The sequence below is a fragment of the Juglans regia genome, chromosome 10 (assembly GCF_001411555.2).
Source record: "Juglans regia cultivar Chandler chromosome 10, Walnut 2.0, whole genome shotgun sequence".
Classification (NCBI taxonomy): domain Eukaryota; kingdom Viridiplantae; phylum Streptophyta; class Magnoliopsida; order Fagales; family Juglandaceae; genus Juglans; species Juglans regia.
In genome coordinates this window covers 345027-363244 of record NC_049910.1, presented here as the reverse complement: position 1 = coordinate 363244, position 18218 = coordinate 345027, and the positions used below count along the sequence as shown (strand labels likewise).

Sequence of the window (18218 nt, the reverse complement as noted above, 5' to 3'; positions counted from 1 at the left end):
GAGAGAGGGAGGGACAAAAAAATCAATAATAATTCATTTTTTTATTGAATTATCTGATTTTCGAGTGATAGCAATAATGTTTTTTTAGCAGTGTGCAGGATAGAGATAATTGATAAATTTATTTTTGCAAGTAAATATATAAATAAAGTACGTAGGATTCAGGAAGGAGCGGAGCTTTGATATAAAAGAGATAACTCGTAGGACGACCCGCATCTGAAATTTACAATACACAGTGAGCCACTGATGCATGCAGTCAATCTCAAGGGACGCCGAAGGCCTCCCACAGCCCAAATCGGCAATATCTCCTTCACCTTGAAGTTCCACTACATGTCCCAAACAATTTGTAATAAAACAATTGGATATGACTGCAACGAAAAATTTGTGTGCTATAATTGCAAAAACATGAGCATCTCATAGCAACAGTAAAATCATTTTATCTCATCATTTTAAATGATCATTCATTACATGATAAATATAACATAGTAATTGTTAAAATTACTCAATCACTAATATTCTCATTAATTTTAGTTGAAGAGTCTATCTAGAAGTAGATGAATATATTAGATGTATAACAGTTGTTATCTTTGGATTGATAGCAAAATAAATATTGAATTGTACAACTGATGATCTTTTTGAACAAAAATGCGAGATAGAATATTTAATGCATTATGTTTTTATATTTTTTTTCATTATTACAGGAGCACCTACCATATTTAGCAAATATTATAACTACAGTTTCAGAAAATGAATAGATTATGTACTTACTCACAGAAATAAATCAATATGGATAACTACGCTAGAATAAACTTAACGTACTCTCTGTCCATCCTATAAATCAAACTACGTCATAAACACTCAAAATCTCTTCTTCTAATTAAACTTCTCAGTATTGTAATTATATACGTAAATAATTAAGACACTAAATTGTATGTAAAGTCTATATTTCTTTCTTCACTTTATATGTTTTGTTCAATTTTTGTTTAAATTTCTTTTTTTACCTTCTCATTTACTATTTTGTATTTTTTTTTTATATTTATCAACTGGGCATACGTGCAGTGCCCTTGCTAGTATATATGTGTGTGTATATATATATATATATATACATGTATGTATATTTGACTTTTGGGGGTAGTTGATAATAAATTAATATCATGCACGCACGGGTAATTAATTTAAATTATATTTTACTATAATTCACCAACGATCGACTTTCTGTCAAAATTAACATCAATGTAACCAAATAAAATAGATAAATAATCAAATAAAAAAAAGATAAATAATCAAAATAGGTGTGTGATATTGTAAGGATGATAAATAGAGAATTTCTTGATATATACTACCAAACGTAATGAATTTTTTTCATTTTATAAAACTTGCATATATTTTAATTAATTTAGACAAAAAAGAGATCAGTTAAATATTGACGTTAATGTAAAATTAGCGTGTACTTAGTTTAGTTATTTGTCACATTCCAAAAAATATATATATAATATTTAGTTGTCACTTGGAACATACGCTACGTAAGTAGCCGCCAATTAAGTCTGAAAATACCAAATTCAAATATGCAACACAGCCTCGGTGGTGGAACAATACAATAAATGGTCAACCATTACTAGTTACGTACATGGCTGCCTGGATTATCAAGGTCAGCTGTTAGATATGTTTGACAAGCATGATTCATTTCTAATTATTTGTAATTCAATTACACGTCTAAAAAATATCCCACCATTTATTCACCATTTTCCATCAAATATCACCATTTTTCATTAAACATTGCCAAAAAAGCATTGACTTTGTTATCCATTAACGATAAATTGTTGGTTGGACTTTTAAAATCATTTTATCAATTTAGGATTTTTCTTTCAAAAAATTAAAGGGTTAATTGAGAGTGCGGAGAATCTCTTAAACTTTTATTATCTATATTTTGTGAATTATTATACTCCTAACAAAAATTATACTAATCGTTTTTTTTAATGTAAATATTTTTATCTCCTGTTGGTGCTCATTACAAATCGATATCTATTTGGAATGATGTTCTAGAAAACATGGAATGAAACTCGCTAGTTGAAAGCGGATGTACTTATTTCAAAGTGGCCGAGTCATACTCGTCAAAAGTATATTATCTAATCTACCGACTTATTTACTCTCTTTATTTATACTTCCATCAAATGTGGCTGGCTGGCTGGAGAAAATACAACACAATTTCCTATGGAGAGGGATGAATGTTGTGTTCAAATTTCATCGAATAGAATGGGCCACCGTTTGTTCTCCAATTTTCGAATGAGGTTTGGGTATCCAAAATCTGCAGCTTTTTAATAAGGTGTTGTTGGGAATCAAAGTATTGTAGAGCATGGGGAGGTTGATGCTTGAACGATGTGAGTGGATCCTATGGGGTGGTGGGGCTTTGGATGCGCATTAGACGTGGATGTACTAAACTTTATAGTTTTACCCATTTTGAGGTGGGTAACAGGTCCCGAATCAAATTTTAGCATGATATGTGGTGTGACGATTGAGTATTCAAGGAAGCCTATCCATACTTATTTGGTATAACAAGAATGAAGGAAGCCTCAATTTCGGCAATTCCCAATAGAATGTTACATTTCTTGGAGTTGTCCATGCATGATTGAGAAGTTGAGACAATCTTGAATTTTACAACCTATTCTATTATGCCCATATAAGGGGAGGTGCATATAAGCTTTTTTGGCGCATCGAGGCGAAATGAAAGTTTACAGTACACTCTTTCTGCCAATCCATCTCTAAAGTATAATGTAAATACATTCTCATGAAATAACATTTAGAAGACAAAGGTTCCCTTAAATGCATCTCTTTCTTTTTCTATGGATAGTTTATTTGGATAAGATTCATTATCGACAGCCTAAGAAAATGCCCAATCATATTTTTAAATTGATGTTATTTGTGTAAAAAGAGCGGAGAATTTGTCAATTATCTACTAATACATTGCATTTTGAGATTGCCAGACTTTGTGAAATAACTTTTTAGCTAGGGTGGGTATAGCTTGGGTGATGCCAATAAGGGTGATGAACCTCTTAGCTTCATTGAGAGGTTTCCAAGGCATTTATTGAAAGATGATTCTGATCTGTCTATGATAGTGACTTTGGAGAGAGAGGAACGAGCAAAACTTCAAAAATTGTGAGTGGTCATCAGATGAATTTAGAACTTTCTTTTTAAACTATTGTAATTTATTTTAATAGCATAACCTTTTATAAATTTCTCGTATCACTAGAATATCACGTTTTAAAGTGCTTCTATAATATATGATCTTTATACTTGGGCTTCACTCTAGATGACAAATATAATGTTCAAAGTTTAATAAATAATTCACACTTTTAAAGAATAACTCATACTTTATTTATTTAGATTTAGTCAACACAAATATTTTATACAATAGGTCAATATTTTTGTTTTATTAATTAAATCATTAAAATGGTTAAGACTTCTAGTCACAATAAATAATAAAGAGTAATGCTATATACAAATTTTAAATAGACAAATTTCATACAAGCTTTTTATAAAATAATAGGTCATACTAATAAATAATAATTTTTTTATACTTTTTTAAGGTAGGGTCTATTTTTTTACAAGGATTTGTATGAAACTTGTCTATTTAGAATTTGTATAAATTATTTTTAAATAATAAAATATGAAAACATAACATAGAATTGGAGGTAAATTTATAGAAAAATTTTACTCATTATCTCACATTACGCACAATGCATAATTATTTTTTATTTTTTATTAAATATATAATGTATGAATGATAAATTGAATAATTTAAGAAGAGTAAGATTAAATATATATATATAATATATATATATATAAAATGTGTGATATCGCTGACGTGTAAATTTGTAATTTCAACCGTTGATAAGGCACCTCTCCGTTAAGAAAAGGTCAATTTCGTACAGCGAGTGAGTTGGGGCTATCAGCATCATCATCATTCGCCGCATTTACCATCACATTCTCTCTTTGGGAAAACAGAAAGGGCGGGTCAAGACGCACCCGCCCAATTCGTCCATCTCTCGCACGCCCCAATCACACATAGCCACGTCTCACCTTCTCTGCTGTAAAGCCCCCATACACAAGTCCCTCCGTCGTACAATTTCTCTCTCCCTCTCTCACCAAACCCTCGCTCGCTCCTACACACTCCGTCGGAGACCCCCCACAAACAGCCGTTGAGCTCGCTGGAACCTAAATTAATCATGGACCCGAGTTCCGAACCCTAGAAGTGAGCTATTGGAGCTCTTTGCACCTTCCCATTTGGTTATATGCATTCTTAGAGTATCTTAAGCTGACAGACCGAAAGAGAGAGAGAGAGAGACACACACACACACACATATATATATTTACAGGATGTACGTGGTGCCTCCACCCCAGGGCTCCGATCCGGGATCAGGATCCACCGATGTTCGCCTTTACCAAGCTTGGAAAGGCAGCAATGTAAGTTTTATTGTCTAATTCCCCTAGGAACTTAATTTCAGTCTATTCTTTTAATACGTGTGTTTTCTGTTCTTTGTTATTATCGCTGTTTATGTTTTTCATATACTGTTGCCTTTTATTTTTCCCTCCTCCCCGCCCTCTCTTTTTCTTGTGTAAGGATTTTTGGAATAAAATTTGATCATGTCATCGGCCAAAAAGCACTTTTTTCTAATAGTTTAGAAGCTAAGCCAATCAGCTGAAATTAATGTTCCGGTAGACTTGCGATTCCTTTGAATCTGATTCCATTTTTTCATCGCTATTGCCTAAAATGACAAATCAGTTTTGCCACGAGAGCATAAAGAGGCCTGTGCTTTTGTGCTTCTGTTTGGGTAAAAACCTGGGGGAGGGGGTGTTTAGCACCGGCGCTCAATTAAGATTCGTTTTTCTTTTTGTGTAGACTGTTCAATTAACGCTCACCAACATTTTAAGATGTTGCCAAACGCTCCTCAAATTATTCTTGTAGAACTTTTTCAATCAGTGATTATTGAATTAGGATTTTTTTTTCCCAATTAGCAAGTATAATCAAGTATTTGACATCGACAAGTTTAGAATAGGAACCTTGCCTCTAAAAGAATAAGGAAAGAAGAACAGAAAACGATAGCATACATTTGTGGTATGATTGACTTTTTAAAAGTTTTCAAGTGACCAGCTAGAATGCTATTGCTTGCCTCAATTCCACCACATAAGAGCTTTGATTTAGCCGTATGTTCTCTGACGTACTTCCTTACTCTTTTAACCAGTAATTTCAGTAAGTTTTGGTTCTTTGTGCTTGATGCATGTATGCTACCTGTAACTTGTAGAGAATCCATTCTCTTTTAGCATATAGCTAATGAATCAATTTGCTTGAGGTGAGGGTCCATTCATTCTTTCAATTATTGGGTGTCAGTCATCTTTTTGGGTTAGTCCTTGTAAATGTCTAATGTGCGCTACAGTAAGGAAGGGTAACCTTTTTTTTTTTATCAGTAAGAAGAGTAAGGAAGGGTAAACCTACTCGTGCTTTGCTTAATCAATTAATTTACTGGCAATGCTGATGGTGAATACATTGCAAATAACTTGGTAGTACTTTTTGTAAACGAGGAGGTTTCCTTTGCTCCGGCTGGCTCCTTGCCTTTAATTCATTGAACCATCTCAATTGGTTCCTTTCAAATAATTTAAGTTGGCTAGCCCTGTAGATTTTTAGAGAGCTTTGCTACTCATCATCCTCACACACCGCACTTATTTATTTATTTATTTAATTTTTTTTGATTTTATTCTTCTTAAACTAATTGAATTCTTCTACTCATCATCCATATACTACACATTTGATAAGAGAAAAAAAAAAAAGTGTGATGTGTGGGGATGATGAATATAATTTTTCATTCTTAAATCCGCTAATTTCAATTATGTTCTCGAGGTCCCTTTTTCTTTTTCCCTTGTTTCTTAATTGCGGAGCATTTTTCTTAAATTTTAGTGGCATGATAGATAGATTCTGAAAAGGTTTATACATCTTTATTGTGAACGAGTTCAATTGGATTATTAACTTAGTATAATGCTTTAAACGATAGAATATCTCAGCTCCAGATGCTAATTATATGACAAGATATATGAGGGTTATAATTAACTGTTTTTTTTAAATCTAATGTGATATATAAAATTTTCGTGTACTTCTCATGTATCTATCATAATCATTTCTCTTTTGCAGATATTTTTCCTTCAGGGAAGGTTCATATTTGGACCTGATGTAAGATCGCTGGGATTGACCATATTCCTTATTGTTGCTCCTGTCGCAGTCTTCTGTGTCTTTGTTGCCAGAAAACTGATGAATGATTTTTCACATCACTTGGGGATATCAATAATGGTTATTGCTGTTGTGTTCACAGTATATGTGAGACCCCCCCCCCTCTCTCTCTCTCTCTCTCTCTCTCACTCCAATGAGTATTTACTGCTTTTGTTCTACATTCTTTTTTGCCTCCAAAATCATTGACATTCTATGACATATCATAAAGACCAGTGTGCTTTTGGAATTCTTCATGATCACCAACTAGATTTGAAAATTTTCCCTGACCAAATAGGTTTGAAAGAAGTTTATACTTTATACTGAAGGTGTAGGTTTTTCCCTTATTAGGATTAACTATTTTGTCAGTTCACTTAGCTATGGAGTTTGGCCTCAGACAAGGGTAGCTTGTCACATGAGAGAGTGGCGAATTACTTTCTTTCATCTTCTGGTTGGGTCTTGAATGGGCTATTTTATATCTGCTATGCTTTAACAATATTTGTGATATGCATTTGCAATTTTTCAAGAATAAAATAGAATTTTGGAGTACTGACGAGTGAAGACTAAGCTGATTGGCATGCTTTATTTTTCAGATATTAGTTCTTCTTCTGCTGACCTCTGGAAGAGATCCTGGTATAATTCCGCGTAATGCACACCCTCCAGAGCCAGAAGGCTTTGATGGGAGTGTAGAAGCTGGGGCTGGCCAAACTCCACAGTTACGCTTGCCTCGCATTAAGGAAGTAGTGGTTAATGGTGTCATTGTAAAGATTAAATACTGTGATACCTGCATGCTTTATAGACCTCCTCGCTGCTCGCACTGTTCAATTTGCAATAACTGCGTGGAGCGATTTGACCACCACTGCCCCTGGGTTGGGCAGTGTATTGGGCTGGTAAGTGATTGTTTCTTGGATACCTTTTTTTTGCCATTTCCGGAATTCAGTTTTATGTTTATTATGTACCTTTTTTTTCTTTTCCTTTTGGAATTTTGGTGGAGGTAGTATTTATGGGAGTAGCGTTGATGAAGCACAGCTGCCTTTGTTCATGGAAGGGTAGAGTTTTCAAGGAAGTCTTTATAGGAGTAGTACTCATAAAACACTGCACCATTTGTTCACGGATGGGTAGTGTTTTGTATCAGTTTGGGAGATAGATACTTCTAGTTTGTAGTAAAGAGAAATGATTACGTAGGCTTACATCAAATGTGCTTGAGCTGAGGTTGCTGGATTCCTATTCAGACACCACCACTCTCAGGTATCTGAGAAGAGCTGAAGCTCATTTGATTATTAGTTTGAACTGCAGATAAACATGACTGAAAATAAATGATCAAGCATCGGTAGAGTTAAAATTTTGAATATAAATTGTCTTATTAACTGATTCATATATCTCATTGTAAGTTGAATTGGTGATGCTCAATGCTTTGTTTATGGATGATGCACCTAAAAATTCCCAATGTTGGTTGCAGCGGAATTATCGATTCTTCTTCATGTTTGTCTTCTCGACAACCCTTCTTTGTATATATGTCTTTGCATTCTGCTGGGTCTACATAAGAAGGATCATGGGAGGAGAACAGACCACAATTTGGAAAGCGATGGTCAAAACACCAGCATCCATTGTGCTAATAGCTTACACTTTCATATCCATGTGGTTTGTTGGTGGTCTTACTGCTTTCCATTTATATCTCATCAGCACAAATCAGGTAAGAGACCCATCTTCTTCATGCCATAATTCCGTAGAGTTGAATTTTATGTGCATGTCTGAAATTAATATCTTTGTTAGTGACAGACGACTTTCTAAGTTTCTATTTATCCATATCGCCTTGTGCAGACTACTTATGAAAATTTCAGATATCGATATGATCGGCGAGCTAATCCCTATAACAAAGGCGTGGTTGAAAATTTCACGGAACTATTTTGCACCAGCATTCCCCCATCAAAGAACAATTTCAGGGTTAAGGTACCAAGGGAACCCGGGTTACCTAATAGGTCAGTGGGTGGGGGTTTTATGAGTCCAAACATGGGGAAAGCTGTGGACATAGAAATGGGCAGGAAGACAGTGTGGGGAGACATGGGTGCTGGGGCGGATCATTGTGAAGGGCAACTTAACAACAATGATCGGCTGAATGTAAAGGATGGCGAATTAGGCGAAATTACTCCAGATTTAAAAATGATGGTAGAGGGAGCAGGGGAGCATGCTGCAATACATCCCAGGCGTTCCAGCTGGGGAAGGAAAAGTGGAAGCTGGGAAATGTCACCTGAAGTTCTTGCTTTGGCCGCTAGAGTTGGGGAACCAAACCGTAATGGTGGAACTAGCAGCAATGGCTTGACACTGAGAACTGAAAATTCGTAGCGGATTGGGTGATGAATGACTGGAATTGGGAACTAAACTGGATATGATTTGGTTGGTATGGAGTGGGTGAGTTGAGATTTCCACGATTGATCACTGAAGATTAATGAGCAGTACAGGGGGAACTTGCTTTGCTATGTTGTGTTTTGTTTGGTGGGGGGTTCTAATTTGGTTTGGCCTTTGTGATCCTAGGAAGGAATGTTAATGGTGTGTTGTTGGTATGAGTGAGCCTTCATGATATGTCAGCATTTGTGGAATTAGTTAGCATCTAACCATATTGCATTTGTGGAATTGGGCTATATTTGTTTTGGAGTGAGATGTTAAAAATTAAGCGAGGAAAAAAAAAAAAAAAAAAAAATCCTGCCTCTCATGACTTAACTGTAAATAACCATCTAATAAATTTTCTTTCCTTGAAACTAATACTTTCCATGCAAGGCAATGATAACAATAGCAATAACAGAAATAGCAATACTAATAATAAAAATAAAAATAGTTACATACGTTTGACTCAAGAAATAACGTTAACCTTTCGTTCCATGCCATTATGATTAATGATGGGGAAGTTGAATTACTTGTTAATGCGGAGCAGAGTAGCTCGATTAGTTGCCAATTTGATGCTTGATCTAAAATTACTACTTCTTGCCAATTTTTAACGTTTTTGTCTCAAAGAAGGATGGGTGTCAAAGCCAGGAGGGAGGTAGGTACCCTGCCCCCAGTCAACACAATGCCTGCACTCCACTCCAAAGTCAAGGTTATGTTACACTGCGATTTTGCTGCCAAAAAAAAAAAAACTCAAATCTACTAGGCCATCTTCTTTATATTAACTTGTACCACTTCCAATATTATCTCAGGATCTGGGGATTCTTTATGCGATCCGATCTAATCTATAATCTAGAATGGTGCAAAATGTCATAACTACCCCCTAACTAAAAGGTTAAGATCTCGTTTGGATAGTGAGAGATGACATGAGATTTGATGATTTTAGATAAGTTGAATAAAATATTATTAGTATTTTAAAATTTAAAAAAATTAAATTATTTATTATATTGTATGTAAAATTTTAAAAAAATTATAATAGATGAGGTAAGATAATTTATATATTCAGAAGAGAGGCTGCTTTTGGTTCTCATTGTTAGAAAACTGTGCTGTACCAGGGGGAAAAAAAAATTATTTGAGCTCAATTTAAAACTGTTATGGAATCCTTTTTTCCTGCTGGGTAAAATACACTCTCGCCAAGAGAGAACAAAAGGAGTGCAAAAGCTCCAAATTTGACAGTTTTCACTTGAGTCGGTAATCTTGCATTCTATCTCTTCCTCACAGCTGACATAAGTATTACCACATGAGATGCTTTGTCCTGAAAGCCAAGAGTCCCATGCCAATGTAGGAGCGAGAAATCAGGTGAAGTAGGTGGGTTCCTTGATTTTGTCTTTAGATTTTCAGTGGTTGCGTTCATTTCCTCCGCTCTTTCTCTAGGTTGGTATCATCTGCTTTACATTTCACTTGCTACGCTATTTTAGTATTCTTTTGTCCCCATGGGATGATTTTTTTTCTCTCTCCCTCTCTAGATAAGTCTTCATACTCTTCCTATTTTCCTCTCCCTTCTAGGATGATGGGAAAGGAATGGATTCACGTTGGTTTGATTGTTTTGTTGTGGATTGGTTTTTCATGGCAGATATGTATAAGAATCAATTGCAGGAACTGGCACAGAGAAGCTGTTTCAACCTGCCTTCCTATGCTTGCATCAGAGAAGGGCCTGATCATGCACCAAGATTCAAAGCTTCTGTGAATTTCAACGGTGAGATCTTTGATAGCCCGAGCTATTGCACCACATTAAGACAGGCAGAGCATGCAGCTGCCGAGGTAGCTCTCAATGTCCTGTCCACGAGAGGTCCTGCAAGGTCTCTAACTGCAAGAGTTCTTGTAAGCTCCTTTGCTAAGAAGCCCTCTTAAATGTTTTTTATTTTGACTAGTTTTGTTGAATGGTTGGCTAAATAAAGAAGTCATACCCATTCGTCTCTAATTTAGTTTTCCTCATTTTATTTGCTCTATTGTTAAACTCCATGAAGGATGAAACTGGGATTTACAAGAACCTACTTCAAGAAACTGCCCATAGAGCTGGACTGAATCTTCCTGTATATACCACTGTAAGATCAGGTCCTGCCCATGTCCCAATCTTCACTTCTACTGTAGAGCTTGCTGGCATGAATTTCACTGGTGAGCCAGCCAAAACAAAGAAGCAAGCCGAGAAGAATGCTGCAATTGCAGCTTGGTCTGCACTGAAAAAAAGTAGGTCTGATTTCATTTGTAAATTTCTTTTATTTCCCATACCAAGTTTATTTGATCAATGGCCATCTCTATGCAGTGCCAAACTTAGTTTCGTTCGGTAATAAAGAAGTAGACACTGGTGAAGAACTAGATCAGGCAGTTGTGGCAAGGGTTCTTTCAACCTTCAGGACCAAAGACGAATGCAAACATGTGAGGTGGAGGGATCAGAACCAAGTCAAGAGGAGAATTGTGAGGGCTCATAGAGACACTTGTTGTGGTACTTCTTCATCCACATCTAGTAACAATACGCAGCAGCATAAGCCGTGGAGGCTTTTGGATCTGTTTATGGACTCTGTCCCAGAAGGTTTTGTTAAAAAACAAAACTGCTTTGTATCTCTTCTGCCTCCTCCCCCACCCAGAACAGCTTCAAAGATCCTACCACCAAATTCATCCACAGACAGTCCCTCTCCGTATCCATCAAATAGGCCTATTCCAGTAAGAATCAGGTGTAGATCACAAATCATTACTCCAGTTGAAGAGCATCAAAGGGATGAAGAAGAGTGGCTTGGTGGGAAATCAAATATCAAGAAACCTACTGAAAATGAAGGTCCATGCAATTCAAATTCTAGTGTTGTCTACGGGTCAAGTTCAATATCCAGGCAATCTCCTTTGTCCAATACAGGGAAGATGACGGCTTCCATGCTTGATAGGCCTTTTGGTTCGCTAGATTCGTCTCAATTGGCACGGGCTCCAATCAAGGCATCCACAGGTGGGCACATGGCCGGGACCATGTACACTGGAGGGTTCAATCCCCACAAGATTGCCCCAGCAGTTCAAATCAGATCAGTGATCCCAGTCTGTGCAGCACCACCTCCAAATCCAATGATCCAACCCTCAAACCCCCCAGCAGTAAAGGAAACTTCAGCATCGGCTTTAAGTCCTACTACTACTTCAATATTGCCCGCACAAACAGGAGAAGAGATTCCATCGGCTAGCTCCAAGTTCAACAAGCCACATTTGGGGTCAACTCGACTCAGTTCTGAGTTCAACAAGCTACAGTTATGAGGTACAGAACGAGCGCTAGCATCTTCTGCCACAGTTTATCCTTCATGGGTTTTGGAAAGTCCAAAACTTCGGCTATTGGCCCTTGGGAACCATAGTTTTTGTCTCATGGGTCTATGGTGAAATTTTGTAAAAGATGATATATTATAATTTTCACCTCGACATGTATTTACTGCACTTAGTGACCCAGAGAGAGAGAGGGAGAGAACAATAAATGAGATATGGGGGGAGTGGGTTGAAGGAGATAAGAGGGAGAGAAAAAAGTAAGCTTAGAAGTTGGGGGGGCAGATGGAGGTAGCAATGAAGGCAGTGTGAAGAGGACGAACAGACAATTTCAGCGATAAAGGCAAGTAATTAAGATACCCTGAGAAATATTTAATGGTCATGTCTTCGCCATTAATGCTCCTCCTGCACAGACACTCGTCTCTCTCTTCCTCATCTTCTTCCATCCATATAGTAGCCTCTCCTTTAATTCACTCACTGTTTTGTGGCTATGTTACTTTTTTCCTCAATTCTTTATCTAATCATTCATTATTGAACTGACTCCACCTAGCAACTGGGGAGAAAGGCTTGGATTTTTTTATTTTTTATTTATTTTCTGAATTTCTTATTTAAGAAGGAAAAGTAGCCGTTATGTTCAAGGGGTTGCAGGGAACTTGATGACAGCTTGTGGTGTGGAAAGAAAGTGTATTAGCGTGAGGGCCATGTCCCCCCGTTCAATTAAAGAGAGGGTTGGCCACCATAAAAGCATCCGGGGATCAAAAAGTCAATATATTGAGCTTGTCCTTTTCGGCTTGCAATAACAAGAAGTTAATATGGTGTTACGTAGCTAAGGCATTCATCACGTACCCAATTAGTGTTACAAACATGAACGATAACAGTTTAGCAGTTATATAAATTAGGGATGGAATTAATAAAATTGTAACAATCTTTGTTAACATAAACTATTGACGTAACTTCCGACCTGCATACTACTCATCTTTCAGTTATTAAAAGACAATGGGGCCAGCAACTTCTAGATCTGATTGACAAATCTTCAATTTTTAAAGATCTGATTGACATATCTCCAATTTTTAAAATGGAGATATGTAGTTCGAAATTTTATTCTCTTAATTCAAAAATTATAAAAAAAGAAGAAGAAGAAAACGACGACAACAACCCTTTGCCATAGGGAAGCATAAATTTCAAAAGGAAAATGCTATATCTTCGGAGCTTCTGTTGGAGACTAGCAATGTATTTTGATGTGTTTTTTAAGTTTTTTTTTTATATAAATTTTTTTAATAATTTTAAATATTTAAAAAAAATAAAAAAATCATAATATTATTAAAAAATATTATTTTAATAACGAAGTAAAATAAAAAATTATAAAAAATATTTTTTTACTTTCTAATTAAGAAAGTGTTTCTTTAATGATATTCTAAATTTATTTTATTTTTTTAAAATATTTAAAAATAACTTAAAAAAAATATAAAATAATATTACATTCCAATAGAAGCTCCCAACGATAACCCATTCCAAAAAGCTTACCACGTCATAAGAAGCTTAGAAAACTGAGAAAAGGCCTTAAAAGCTCAATGAATGTAACCTCGATAATCTTAAAAAGTACTCAACATACAAATTAATCCCAAAGCAAGTTTTTTGTTTTTCAAAAAATAGAAAGCCCGATTAGAATTTGGAAAAGTTGTACGTGCAAAGTCCTGACCCAGCCCAAATCCAATGCACCGAATTCAAACACCGCCCCAACTCCATAGGTTTGTTGTTGGAAATGAGTATTAATGATACATGTTTGAATCTTTTTTTTACTATATTTTTTTATTCATTTTCCTTGATTTATTTATTATTAGTAGATTTAGGTCAAAACAGATTGATTCGTTAAAACATAATTTAAAAATGGGCCAACTTGCTTAATCTGAAATCAACATGTTTAAACTTCGTTTAAAAATTATAATTTTATTATTGTTGAGTTGTAATATTGGTATTTCTAAGTATGCTTATGCTTTTATTGTTGAGATTGTAATTCTGGACCTATGTTCATATTTGTTATTGTAAGGTTTGTAATATTAATTTTATTATGTTAAAATTTAAAAAATATTGATATTTTTTATTAGTAGGCAGTCTTATTTTTTAAAAATATATTATGGTTACTAATAAATATAGATTTTAATTTTTATGTGAAATTATGTTAATTTGATCAAATGGGTTATGTGTGTTAATTCAACCCATTTACTTGAAACAAATTTAAATAAGTCATGTTGACCTATTTCTAATTAATTATTACACAGGTCAAAATAAGTGACACGACACGACCCGTTATCTAAATATGTTGCGTTAGGACTTGAAAGTTTGACATGTTTAGCTTAGCGAGTTGGGGTCGGGTTGACCCATATAGTTAAATGTTCATAATTTGACACGACACGAATACGAATTGGGCATGCCACCCCTAATTAAATGAGCCTATGAATTATATTGAATTGGCTTATTAATGCATGCTGACTAATTATGTCAGATATATATACATGTATATATATTTGTGTTAATGGTATTTATGAGTCATATATATCATGGCCGGCCATTAATCAACTAAATGCCAGATAATTAGGCGTTCTTTGCGTGCGCACTAATTGTTAGGATACTCTCACTTGAGACGTCGACAACGCAGTCAAATGTTCTTCATGTTATATTTAAAAGGGTTCGTCATGTGACCAAAAGATTGAAGCAAATGATCATCTTAATGATCGTCGATGTGTAATCTTTATGGTATTATTAGAAGGTTTCCACACGCTAAGCAAAGATGCATCCTTCCATGCTAAGAAACCTATAATATTATGGTATAATTGTCGAACATGTTATAATGTAGAGAATCCGCTTTATGAATATATATATATATATATATATATGATTAAAACAAGTATATATGATAATGCTCCCAAATTACTTAGTATTTAATTTGATTCTTCAAACCTATAAGTGCGCGCTTGATTGCGATCTATGGCATATTATTATTATTTGGAAAAAACAGGCCATCACTTTAAAATTAATTAAAAGCTAGGCTTTTAAAAGCAACTCTACATGATCATGTATTGGGTGCGTACGTTCTAAATCTTTTGGAGTACTAGTTAATGGACAGTGCATATCATTTTGCATAGCTTTGGTAAAACGCATACATACATATATATATATATATATATATATAGACAAGATTAATGTGCACATGCAAGGACTAGTATATACGACCATCTATTTATGTTTGCCTTTCTATTTTTTAATACAATCGTGATATGATCTGCCACATCATGAGCAGTACATGAACCAAAGCAGTTTGCCCGCCCTGATCATGGCTCACATATCAGACGATATATATATATATATATATATATATATATTGGGTAATTTAGAGCTGGAAATAATCGTTGGCCGGACGCCTAGGCTTGAATTTTGAAGAACCATCAAGCCCGCCCTAGCTAGCCCGCCATGACAGGTCCACCATTTCCTTTTCGTTCTCTTTCATACGCTGCATAACATGATATATATTCCAACATGCAGGATGCTCAATTCCCTGGCCTTCTTGTCTAGCTAGCTAGCTAGCTCAACTTGCTTGAGATAATTAATTAGAATTAGTTTATTAGAAGGTGGCCGGGGATATATTATTAATCGACATGCAGGAGAAACCAAAGCAGTACTGTGCCATGATAAATAATATTAATAATGGATCTGGGATCACAGTACTGCCTATCGGGTACCGGTTCCATCCCACCGACGAAGAGCTTGTCTTTCACTACTTGAAGCGCAAGGTCTTCGCTATCCCATTACCAGTTTCAGTCATTCCCGAGTTCGATGTATTCCAGACTGATCCTTGGGGCTTGCCAGGTAAGTACGTACTGTACGTGATATTGTATTTGCAGCTAGCTCTGGATCATCGAATATGAAAGCCATGCCAGTACTAGAACTAAGTTCAAATTAAATGTCAATATTACTATATATTTTCCTGATTGATGCCACATTTTATATATTCTTGATCAAGCTGCTAGCTAGCTAGGGTGTACATGCAGCTTATATATTACAATATTAATTATATATAATTGTTACGTACGTGATGACTTTATGACTCTAGTTTTAGAAATATTTGATGAGCTAATTAAGCCTATGATCATGTTCTATTAACTCTTTCATGGCATGGCCGGGCGCTTAGGTGACTTAAAGGAAAAGAGGTACTTCTTTAGCACTAGATCAAAGAGGATAAGTACCGCCCTTGACAATAACTACTGCAAGAGAGCTGCTGGTACTACTTCCGGTTACTGGAAGCCTGTTGGCAAATCTAAGCAAATATTAGCATCTGAGAGCAACGTCCGAGCGATTGGGATAAGGAGAACTCTGATTTTCTGCGAAAGGAAGCGTTCTTATGGAGCTCAAACGAGATGGGTCATGCACGAATATCGTCTTGTGAACACTGAAACAAGCCCCTGCTCCACCCAGGTGCATGTGTGTGTGTGTGTGTGTGTATATATAGCTAGGATGATGAGCAGTTACTACTAAATATAAAATCTATGTTCACATGGTTTTGTATGAAAAGTACCATTCGATTTTAAATGAAATTCCGGAGATATATATATATAGTATAACACCCGGTTACAATTATTATTTCGATGGAGCTTGTGAGCTTGATTGTATTGTTTTTGAATTTCTGTCCAGGTGTCTATGATGGTAATGGAAGATTGGGTTGTCTATCTTGTATTCCAAAGAAAGAAAAGACCTGAAAAACAAGGAGTTATGATTTCTCAGCCCTCTAACAGCAAGAAAATTCGGAGACTGGAAGTTAGGCCAACTACAATGAATTACATGGGGGAAGTCAGCTCTGATTTAGGTCCTGATCCTCAGCCTTCTTCTTCATGTAAGAGTGAAATCACTGAGGTCTCCTCTATTATTGGCTTAGATCAAGAAGAAACAAGTACCCACATTAGGTTTTCCCCATGTTCATGAGTAAGAGAGCTGTAAATTAACCTTGTTAAAGACTTGTATCGGCCGGTACTAAAAACTGTTGTTCAACAAAAGAGATCAATGGCCAAAAAGAAAAGAATTAGCACTCAACTGTTTCAAGGGCTCAAGTGATTGTGTTCTGCAAGCAAATCCTTAGTTATTAATATTAATCATGTACGTACGATCATATTTTTTCTCGATTCTCTTATTTTATTCATGAATTAATGAAATTCAAATGAATCATAGTGAGAGGAAAAGATCAGGTACTGGCTCTGCGTGTTGCTCAGAATCTAATTAAGGTTTTATTATGAAAAGGCAAAATAATTTTTTAGACAAAAAGATGACGCAAAGTAATGAATAAGGGAATACATTCAAAGGATAAGCATCAAAAGGAAGAAGCAAATTAAGAGGTTCATGCACTACATGCTCTAATCATGAGTTGGTGAAAAGACGTCGCAAATCCTTTATGGCCGGCAAGAGCACAAACCTGAGCACATGACTAGATGCCAGTGCCAAAGAGCATCCGCACATGCACGGGGCTGAAACTCTCTGCTCTCTCTGATCTCTCTCTCTCTCTCTCAAACAAAGTGTAGAGGAAATGAATACCCCGGCGCCCCCCATAATGAATTCTTTCCTGCAAAGAATCTCTATGACTTTTTGAACTTAATGATAGTTTAAGCAACATAAAAAAACAAAGAGATTCTCAATCGTAATTTCCAGTTGCTGTAGAATTCAAAATTATTTTAGATAAATATTGTGTTTTTTCCTATATAATGCAGGTACTTGAATGGTGTTGGTTGTGTTAGGGAAGGTACGTAACAAGGAACCAAAAGGCCGTTATCTGGGTACTCCCAGGCTTGGAAAACGCAACCCTCGTACGTGGAGGTTCATGAGAATAAGATTAAATATTCCTCTTAATTATCAATTATCATCCTATATATGGAGCTGGCCGGAAAACACTTTATGGATGGCATGTACCAACTCTCTTCCTACAAAAGCACTACTTTTTAAGAAGAAAGTTGGAAAAAATGATAAGTGCCCAATTTGCAAAATTGAAAGTGAGACAATTTTACATGCTTTATGGCAATGCACTGCTGTGAATGATGTATGGGCTTGTAAGGGGAGTGGTGTGCAGAAGTGGAGTGTCATGGCAGAGGATTTCATGGGTCTATGGGATAGGCTTTGTATGAAACTAAATTCTGGTTTATTAGAGGAAGTGACAGTTATTTTCAGCGGTATTTGGCATAGACGAAATAAACTTGTTTTTTAAAATCTTTTTTCTAGTCCTGCACAGGTTTTTGAAGGGCCCTACAATCCTTAGATGGTT

At 35.7% G+C, this 18218-nt stretch overlaps 3 protein-coding genes across 5 annotated transcripts; all 3 read left to right on the top strand.

Annotated features, from left to right (window-relative positions):
• The first annotated feature begins 3962 nt into the window (after positions 1-3962).
• LOC109001870 (probable protein S-acyltransferase 7) lies at positions 3963-8889 on the top strand. Its single transcript, XM_018979360.2, has 5 exons — positions 3963-4458; positions 6179-6361; positions 6844-7140; positions 7710-7943; positions 8072-8889. Exons 1-5 carry the CDS (start codon positions 4372-4374, stop codon positions 8591-8593), a joined length of 1323 nt encoding a protein of 440 aa, XP_018834905.1. The 5' UTR covers positions 3963-4371; the 3' UTR covers positions 8594-8889.
• Positions 8890-9798: 909 nt separating this feature from the next.
• On the top strand, positions 9799-12460 carry LOC109001869 (double-stranded RNA-binding protein 3-like). Of its 3 annotated transcripts, none has more exons than XM_018979358.2 (4): positions 9799-9997; positions 10263-10510; positions 10657-10876; positions 10953-12460. In XM_018979358.2, the coding sequence occupies exons 2-4, from the start codon at positions 10265-10267 to the stop codon at positions 11918-11920; spliced, it is 1434 nt and encodes a 477-aa protein (XP_018834903.1). In that variant the 5' UTR covers positions 9799-9997; positions 10263-10264; the 3' UTR covers positions 11921-12460. The 3 variants fall into 3 exon arrangements, with proteins under 3 accessions (XP_018834903.1, XP_018834904.1, XP_018834902.1); XM_018979359.2 differs by having other exon boundaries at positions 9799-10063; XM_018979357.2 differs by lacking the exon at positions 9799-9997 and having other exon boundaries at positions 10080-10510.
• Positions 12461-15539: 3079 nt separating this feature from the next.
• Positions 15540-16976, top strand: LOC109001834 (NAC domain-containing protein 83-like). The gene is made up of 3 exons (XM_018979275.2): positions 15540-15784; positions 16107-16390; positions 16607-16976. Exons 1-3 carry the CDS (start codon positions 15574-15576, stop codon positions 16892-16894), a joined length of 783 nt encoding a protein of 260 aa, XP_018834820.2. The 5' UTR covers positions 15540-15573; the 3' UTR covers positions 16895-16976.
• The last annotated feature ends 1242 nt before the right edge of the window (positions 16977-18218 follow it).